General features: G+C 39.0%; 1 protein-coding gene and 1 pseudogene across 1 annotated transcript; one reads left to right on the top strand and one right to left on the bottom strand.

Moving 5' to 3' along the window:
- On the top strand, positions 1 to 1,079 carry LOC147358603 (olfactory receptor 4P4-like; annotated as a pseudogene).
- Positions 1,080 to 8,794: 7,715 nt separating this feature from the next.
- On the bottom strand, positions 8,795 to 9,733 carry LOC147358602 (olfactory receptor 4P4-like). The gene has a single exon (XM_086342073.1). The coding sequence runs from the start codon at positions 9,731 to 9,733 to the stop codon at positions 8,795 to 8,797; it is 939 nt and encodes a 312-aa protein (XP_086198199.1).
- Between the last annotated feature and the right edge of the window lie 407 nt (positions 9,734 to 10,140).

Raw genomic sequence — 10,140 nt, 5'->3', positions numbered from 1 at the left:
CTTGAACATCAGATCATGGAAGATAGAAATAATGTTACTGAATTTATTCTCTTGGGACTTTCTACAGATAAGAAAGTCCAGATCCTCTGCTTTTTATTTTTCTTATTCTGTTACCTGGCTATTTGTTTGGGGAATTTGATCATCGTGATTTCTATTACTTGCAGTCAGCTAATCACCCAGCCCATGTATTTCTTCCTTAACTGCCTTGCACTCTCAGATATCTTCTACACCTCCACTGTGACACCCAAACTCATGACTGACTTACTGATGGAGAAAAATGCCATTCCTACAAAAACTGCATGACACAGCTTTTCAGCACACACTTCTTTGGGGGATTGAGGTCTTCATCCTCACAGGGATGGCCTGTGACCGCTATGTGGCCATCTGCAAACCTCTCCACTACGCCATCACCATGAACAGGCAAAGACATCACTCAATTCTCATGGCATTGGGTGCGGGGGGACTTCTTCATTCTCTTGGTCTCTTTCTCCTTGTGATTGTTTTACCTTTCTGTGGCCCCAATGAAATAGATCACTATTACTGTGATGTATATCCTTTGTTGAAACTAGCCTGCACTGATACACACAAAATTGGCTTTTTTGTCATTGCCAATTCTGGCTTGATGGGACTGGTGCTCTCTGTGGCTCTGACGGCCTCCTACATTTTGATTCTGTATAACGTGCGCACATATTCTGCAGAAAGCCGCCAAAAGCACTTTCCACCTGTAGCTCCCACATCACAGTCATAATCCTCTTTTTTGCACCTGTCATCTTTCTTTACATTAGACCTGCTGCAACATTACCAGAAGGTAAGGTGTTTACGCTCTTCTACACAATTATTGTTGTCATGCTCAACCCGTTTATCTACACACTCAGAAACATGGAGATGAAAAATTCCATAAGAAGAGTTTGGTGCAATAAAAGGTTCTGGGAAGGGAGGCTAATGATTTGAAGGTCATTCATCTTTGACCCCGGAGAAGGCAATGCCACCCCACTCCAGTACTCTTGCCTGGAAAATCCCGTGGGCGGAGGAGCCTGGTGGGCTGCCGTCCATGGGGTCCCACAGAGTCCAACACGACTTAGCAGCAGCAGCAGCAGCATCTTTGAGGCCAGTCTTTGCATCACTCCCTCTGTTGCTGATTCTCTCCTGCTAATGGGAAAATCAATCAATCAGTCAGAATGTGTAAAAGCCAAACCTTCAACAACAGCTTGCCTTCAGTGGTTCCTTCTTTATTTTCCTCTCAATGTGTTTTCCTTGATTTCACTTTTCACTAATATCCCCTTTGTTTAAAAAAAAAAGAAAACAAAACAAAACTTTTTACAGAGTCAAAACACACTGAAAAATATGGAGGGAGAGTGATCCTGCCTGTATTGAAGGCTAAACCTGAGGGAGACTTAGCTCTCAAAATACTTGGCCTCAAAGTATAAAAGGTAATAATATGTTAAAAGGTAAAAGACAGTTAAAGAATCCACCTACTAATGCAGGAGACACGGGTTCCATCCTTGGGCCAGGAAGATCCCCTGGAGAAGGAAATGGCTACCCACTCCAGTGTTTTTGCCTGGGAAAGTGCATGGAGAGAGGAACCTGGTGGGCTACAGCCCATGGGGATGCAAAACAGCTGGGCATGACTCAGCGACTACACAAAAACAAAAAGGTAGTTATAGGAAAACAGGAGCAGTCACATACTGCAAACTCCTTTCAGAACTATATACCTAGCCTCTTACCCTACAACTTTAGGTTTCTTTTAATCAAATACCTAGAGATTTTTTGTGTATTTGTGAACCACTATTTTTTTACTTAAGTGAAGAGAATATATAGATCTAAGTAGAACATAGTGTAAAGTCGAGTCTTATAGTCTACATGGTAAGTCTTATAGTCTGAAAAGCAAGTCACTGTGTGATCTGTTTGTGAAGTGACATTGTAAGTATTGAGGAAAATATACATTTTTACAAACTCATGCTATTTTAACTGGGTTTGACATTAAGTATAAAGGAATATACATTAAGGAATATACATTAAGGAATAAATAAACCACAATTGACTTTGCTGCAAAAAAGAAGAAAATGTGCTTAGATATATCTGACTCTGTGACCACATGGACTGTAGCCCACCAGGCTTCTCTGTTCATGGGGATTCTCCAGGCACAAATATTGGGGTGGGTTGCCATGTTCTCCTCCAGGGGACCTTCCCAACCCAGGGACTGAACCCACATTGCAGTCAGATTCTTTACTGACTGAGCCATCAGGGAAGCCCAAGAATACTGGAGTGGGTAGCCTATCCCTTCTCCAGGGGATCTTCCTGACCCAGGAATCAACCAGGTGTCTCCTGCCTTGCAGGTGGATTCTTTACCAGCTGAGCTACCAGGGAAGTCTAAACTATATATATAGGGTAGAGAGAGAAAAATGGAATTTTTGAACAATTATCTGATGGAATTTAATGGAGTTAAAACTATCTTTGAAGAAGTAAGATTCATTTACCCAACTATCTAATTTGCTGAAGAACTAAACCAGGTGTTCCTCAGTTTTATCTAGTCTGATAATCCCATTCCACTCTATTTTCTGCTTTGTCTACTATAAATGCATGCTGCAGTCCATGGTGTCACAAAGAGTCAGACACAACTGAGCAATTGAACTGAACTCAACTGCTATACATGACATTATTGAGGATGAAATATTTGATCCCCATATTTATGATGATTTCCTCCTTGCTGAAAAGCTTTAAATAAAACTTTGAGTGTTGCCATCAATTTTATGGGTTTTGGTTTACCTTACCTGACTATTTAGGGAGCTTCCCAGGTGGTGCTAGTGGTAAAGACCCCAACTACCAATGCAGAAGACATAAGAGGCATGAGTTCAATCCCTGAGTCTGGGAGATACTCTGGAGGAGCTTAGAGCAACCCCCTCCACTATTCTTACCTGGATAATCTCATGGACAGAGGAGCCTGGTGGGCTATAGTTCCTAGGGTCACAAAAAGACACTAACGAAGCAATTTAGCGTGCACACACACACAAACCTGATTACTTAACTCTCTTAACTGTACTCTGCCATTTGATGCTTAGAAAGAATTTTATCTGCTGAGTTTCAATTTACACCTCTGTAACATAACATAGATAATTGGAATAATGTTTCAGAACTAGAATTTATAGGGCTTTATAAGAAAAAATTATCACACATATCTTGTGAAGATTGAAATCATATTGTATTATAATGCTACTTAAACATGAATGGACATAGGCCACAGAAATCTTCTGCTTATGTTTCTAATATAATGAAAAAAGTAAAAGTAAAATATTTATTATAAAATTCTTGTTTCACAGAAATTAATTTGTAGAAATTATTTGAATTGTATTCTAGTGTTATTATTAGAAATAAAATATATATTTCTAATAATATTAGAAATAAGAACAAAGGCAAAACAATTTTGAGCAGTTTCCACTCGAAGAACAATATTATACATTTCCTTTAAGCATCACAATTAGCTTATAAGCTATTTACTAATATCTCTAAACGACAGTTCAGTCAGTTCAGTCACTCAGTCATGTTGGACTCTTTCTGAACCCATGAACTGCAGCATGCCAGTCCTCCCTGTCCATCACCAACTCCCAGAGTTAACCCAAACCCATGTCCATCAAGTTGGTGATGCCATCCAGCCATCTCATCCTCTGTTGTCCCCTTCTCCTCCTGCCCTCAAACTTTCCCAGCATCAGGGTCTTTTCAAATGAGTCAACTCTTCGCATCAGGTGAGCAAAGTTTGAAGTTTGACCTTCAACATCAGTCCTTGCAAAGAACACCCAGGACTGATCTCCTTCAGAATGGACTCGTTGGATCTCCTTGCAGTCCAAGGGACTCTCAAGAGTCTTCTCCAACACCACAGTTCAAAAGCATCAATTCTTCAGCACTCAGCTGTCTTCACAGTCCAACTCTCACATCAATACATGACCATTGGAAACTATAGCCTTTACTACATACCTTTGTTGGCAAAGTAATGTCTCTGCTTTTGAATATGCTGTCCAGGTTGGTCATAATTTTCCTTCCAAGGAGTAAGTGTCTTTTAATTTTATGGCTGCAATCACCATCTGCAGTGATTTTGGAGCTCCAAAAAATAAAGTCAGTCACTGTTTCCACTGTTTCCCCATCTATTCCCCATCTATTTGTTATGAAGTTATGGGACCAGATGCCATAATCTTAGTTTTCTGAATGTTGAGATTTAAGCCAACTTTTTCACTCTCCTCTTTCACTTCCATCAAGAGGCTCTTTAGTTCTTCATCACTTTCTGCCATATGGGTGGTGTCATCTGCGTATCTGAGGTTATTGATATTTCTCTCAGCAATCTTGATTCCAGCTTGTGCTTCCTCCAGCCCAGCGTTTGTCATGATTCACTCTGCATATAAGTCAAATAAGCAGGCTGACAATATACAGACTTGATGTACTCCTTTTCCTATTTGGAACCAGTCTGTTGTTCCACGTCCAGTTCTAACTGTTGCTTCCTGACCTACATAGATGCTTCTCAAGAGGCAGGTCAGGTGGTCTGGTATTCCCATATATTTCAGAATTTTCCACAGTTTATTGTGATCCACACAGTCAAACGCTTTGGCATAGTTAATAAAGCAGAAATAGATGTTTTTCTGGAACTCTTTTGCTTTTTCAATGATCCAGCGGATGTTGGTAATTTGATCTCTGGTTCCTCTGCCTTTTCTAAAACCAGCTTGAACATCTGGAAGTTCATGGCTCAAGTATTGCTGAAGCCTGGCTTGGAGCATTTTAAGCATTACTTTACTAGCGTGTGAGATAAGTGCAATTGTGCAGTAGTTTGAGCATTCTTTGGCATTGCCTTTCTTTGGGATTGTCATGAAAACTGACCTTTTCCAATCCTGTGGCCACTGTTGTTTTCCAAATTTGCTGGCATATTGAGTGCAGCACTTTCACAGGGTCATCTTTCAGGATTTGAAATAGCTCAACTGGAACTCCATCACCTCCACTAGCTTTGTTCATAGTGATGCTTCCTGAGGCCCACTTGACTAAACTACAGAGGAAAAGAAAAAAGAGAACAAGGTCTTTTCAGGGCCCCTCACTTAGTAAGATATTATTTATCTGTATGCTTTCTGTTGATTTGTTACTAAATTCATATTTTAATAAATCACTTGAATCATAATTGCCATCTTTATTATTAGTACAATTCTACAGTAACTCAACTTTTTTTTCTGTTTTTATTTATTTTTTGTGAAATATGTTTTTATTTATTTGTTTATTTTACTTTACAATGTTGTATTGGTTTTGCCATACATCGACATGAATCTGCCACAGGTATACATGTGTTCCCCATCCTGAACCTCCCTTCCACTTCCCTCCCCATCCCATCCCTCTAGGTCATCCCAGTGCACCAGACCCAAGCATCCAGTATCATGCATCGAACCTGGACTGGCGATTCATTTCATATATGATATTATACATGTTTCAATGCCGTTCTCCCAAATCATCCCACCCTCTCCCTCTCCCACAGAGTCCAAAAGATTGTTCTGTACATCTGTGTCTCTTTTGCTGTCTCGCATACAGGGTTATTGTTACCATCTTTCTAAATTCCATACATATGCGTTAGTATACTGCATTGGTGTTTTTCTTTCTGGCTTAGTTCACTCTGTATAATAGGCTCCAGTTTCAACCACCTCATTAGAACTGATTCAAATGTATTCTTTTAAAAAAAAATTAAAAACAAAAACAAATGTATTCTTTTTAATGGCTGAGTAGTACTCCATTGTGTATATGTACCACAGCTTTCTTATCCATTCATCTGCTGATGGACATCTAGGTTGCCTCCATGTCTTGGCTATTACAAACAGTGCTGTGATGAACATTGGGGTACACATGTCTCTCTCAATTCTGGTTTCCTTAATGTGTATGCCCAGCAGTGGGATTGCTGGGTCATAAGGCAGTTCTATTTCCAGGTTTTTAAGGAATCTCCACACTGTTCTCCATAGTGGCTGTACTAGTTTGCATTCCCACCAACAGTGTAAGAGGGTTCCCTTTTCTCCACACCCTCTCCAGCATTTATTGCTTGTAGACTTTTGGATCACAGCCATTCTGACTGGTGTGAAATTGTACCTCATTGTGGTTTTGATTTGCGTTTCTCTGATAATGAGTGATGTTGAGCATCTTTTCATGTGTTTGTTAGCCATCTATATGTCTTCTTTGGAGAACTGTCTATTTAGTTCTTTGGCCCATTTTTTGATTGGGTCGTTTATTTTTCTGGACTTGAGCTGCAGGAGTTGCTTGTATATTTTTGAGATTAGCTGTTTGTCAGTTGCTTCATTTGCTATTATTTTCTCCCATTCTGAAGGCTGTCTTTTCACCTTGCTTATAGTTTCCTTTGATGTGCAGAAGCTTTTAAGTTTAATTAGGTCCCATTTGTTTATTTTTGCTTTTATTTCCAATATTCTGGGAGGTGGGTCTTTGAGGATCCTGCTGTGATGTATGTCGGAGAGTGTTTTGCCTATGTTCTCCTCTAGGAGTTTTATAGTTTCTGGTCTTCGTTTTGATCTTTAATCCATAATAATTGTGTTGGAAAACACAATGGAGTATTACTCAGCCATTAAAAAGAATACATTTGAATCAGTTCTAATGAGGTGGTTGAAACTGGAGCCAATTTTACGGAGTGAAGCCAGAAAGAAAAACACCAATACAGTATACTAATGCATATATATGCAATTTAGAAAGATGGTAATGATAACCCTGTATGCGAGACAGCAAAAGAGACACAGATGTATAGAACAGTCTTTTGGACTCTGTGGGAGAGGGAGGTGGGGGGTCATTTGGGAGAATGGCATTGAAACATGTAGAATATCATATATGAAACGAATCACCAGTCCAGGTTTGATGCAGGATACAGAATGCTTAGGTCTGGTGCACAGGGATGACCCAGAGGGATGGTATGGGGAGGATGGCAGGAGGGGCTTCAGGATTCATGTTGATGTATGGAAAACAAAGTCTTTTAACCTAAGGTAATGTATTAAAAAATAAAACACTTGTTAATAATTTTCTCATTGCTTCAAGATATCTTTAATGAACTAATGCAAACTAGCATGCATCATGATGTAGACTTCATAATAATTCATAGAATTAGCTAGGTTATCAATTGCTTTAATAATATTTTTTTAATTTTATTACCTATATGAACATTCCCCTTACTTCCCCATTTGAACTCTGAAATTTTTCATCATCCACTGTGCTATGACGTTATTTTGTCTTTCTCTATATGGATTCATTTACATATTCAGTCTATCTGTAACTTTTTTACCTTCACACTTGCTGCTGCTGCTGCTGCTAAGTTGCTTCAGTCGTGTCCGACTCTTTGCAACCCTATGAACCATAGCCCGCCAGGCTCCTCTATCCACAGGATTCCCCAGGCAAGAATACTGGAATGGGATGCCATGCCCTCCTCTAGATCCTCTCCACCCTGGGACTGAGCCCACATTCCCTTTCCTGCATTCGCAGGTGGGTTCTTTACCACTAGCTCCACCTAGGAAGCCCCTATACACGTGCAATATAATACATTATTCTTCCCCTTCGAGTTATTTTCATGATGTCCAATGAATCTTATTTTGTTAAAGAATTAGGAAAATAAAATAAAATTCAATTATTTGAAAAGAGATACTTCTTAAGTCTATATATATATCTAGGGATATCAAAGTGTATAAAAATTCTATGGAAATTGAAAATATGTACCCTTTGTTTTGGGCTTCCCAGATGGCACTAGTAAACAATGTGCCTGCAATGTAGGAGATGCAGGAGGCCTGGGTTGAATCCCTGGGTGGGGAAGATCCCCTGGAAGAGGGCACAGCAACGTGATGGTAATGGAAAACCAAAAGTTTGCACTAATTAAATAGTTTCTAATAGTTTCAGTACCATTATTTACTTCTGTTTTTACAACCCCATTGACTTCAACTAAGATAACATGCAGATTCTGCAATGTTCTTGCCACTGACCTTTTCACTAGAAGAGTATCCATACATCTCAGACATTGAAAAGTGGGCAGACATCCTACTTGCTTGATAGAATCCCATGTTATGTCCATTATTTCAGCATAATTATTAGCAGAACTCCTCTTTTTACACTCAAATTATCTCAATTTGAGCAATAAATCAAATAGCTACCCTTTCTATGTCCAAACTAATTTTTCAGTATATATGAAAATATTGTTATGGTAAAAGGTTATATAATTATTAATTTTTGACATTTTTAAAATGATTTCATTAAAATCACTTTAGATACGTCTTCCAATTTTTATATAGTGATTCTCACATAGATCATATTTTTGTTGTTCAGTTCCTACATAACTAATTTTTGCTTTTCAAATAGTTGCAATGAATATGGGAAGTCATCAGCTGAGCAGAAAATAAAACTTTAAATTTCTGATACTCCTTTTTTATGAGTATGCAGGGAATATAGCAAGGTTCTATGGACTTTCTGTCTGGGATGATCAACATGACTGTAGCTTATGTACATTTGGAGATTCGTTTCATGGAACTAAAGTATGGGGAGATTAGAATGGTAACCTTCATTTAGCGACTTACGGAAAGAGAAAAAAAAATCAAAGCAAAATGTAGCTTCAACAAGGAAATGATGACTCCTGTTACTAAGGGAAGATGTTAATAAGAAGCATGGATTGAAAGAAGAAAGGATTTCAACTGATGATAGTGTTTATGCTTAGTTTTCCTAGAGCAAAGTCCATTGTTTATTAAACTAAAGTAAGCAAATATCACTTGAATAATAAGGTGTGTAATGAGGAAGCAAAGGGACTTCAGATGATTTGCCTTGCAATCAAAGATAGCTTCTGGCACCACACCTTCCTCAAGGCATTCTTCATTTCTGCATTTCTGAGAGTGTAAATCAGAGGGTTGAACATGGGAGCAATGATGGTGTAGAAGAGAGCAAAGACCTTGTCTTCTGGAAACGTTGTGGCTGGTCTAATGTAAATGAAGAGAATAGGCACAAAGAACAGAACCACAACTGTGATGTGGGAACTACAAGTGGAAAGAGCTTTGTACCGGCTTTCTGCAGGGTAAGCCTTGATGGTGTATAATATCAAAATGTAGGACAGCATCACGACCACAAAGATCACCAGCCCCATCATGCCTGCATTGGCCACCACTAGGATTCCAACTCTGTAGGTGTCCGTGCAGGCCAGTTTCAGCAAAGGATACACGTCACAGAAATAGTGATCTATTTCACTGGGGCCACAGAATGGTAAGTGAATGGTGAGGAGACCCTGGACAAAGGAGTGCAGAAATGCCCCAGCACAAGAAGCGCTGACCATGGCATAGCGTCTGTGCCTGCTCATGATGATGGTGTAGTACAGGGGCCTGCAGATGGCCACATAGCGGTCATAGGCCATCACAGTGAGGATACAGATTTCAATCCCCCCAAAGAAGTGCATGGCAAAAAGCTGTGCCATGCAGTCAGTGTATGAAATTGTGCTACTTTCTGCCAGCAAGTCAGTGACTAACTTGGGTGTCACTGTTGAGGTATAACACAGACCTGATAGAGCAAGGTAATTAAGGAAGAAATACATAGGTTGATCATTTAGCTGACTGCACGTGATAGAAATCATGATGAGCAAGTTTCCCATCCAAATAGCTATGTAACAAAATAAGAATAGTAGGAAGCACACATGTTTGATTTTCATGTTCTGGGAAAGTCCCAAGAGAATGAATTCAGTGATGTTATTGGTATATTTCATGGTCTAATACAGTGAAGACTCAGTGAGTTTGCCTAAAAAAAAAAAAAAAAATTACAGGTTAGCATGAGAAATATTGTCTAAGCATGGTATTAATCAGAGTGAGTGTTGGAGAAATACATTCATTTAGTAAATCAGCTTCCTACACTATACTTTTAAACAGTTAATTCAAAACTGCATATAATTAGCTTGCCATATAATATGCCAGATCTGTTTACTTTCTAGAGTGAAAGAGAATAGTATTAATAAGTACACTTGCTCAAGTATAAACAAACATTCACAGTCATCTTATGTATGGGATTAAAAGTGAGCTTAGGAAAGATACATTTCTTTTCCAGAAGCAGCTTGTTTCTTTAGGAGATTCAAACAACCAGACTTAAAGTGAAGGGAGTAAGGTAAGTTGTGCAATT

Source organism: Bos grunniens, chromosome 15 (genome assembly GCF_055505025.1).
Source record: "Bos grunniens cultivar Pamir isolate PY7600 chromosome 15, Bosgru_T2T1.0, whole genome shotgun sequence".
Taxonomy (NCBI): Eukaryota; Metazoa; Chordata; class Mammalia; order Artiodactyla; family Bovidae; genus Bos; species Bos grunniens.
This window is presented reverse-complemented; position numbering and strand designations above follow the sequence as displayed.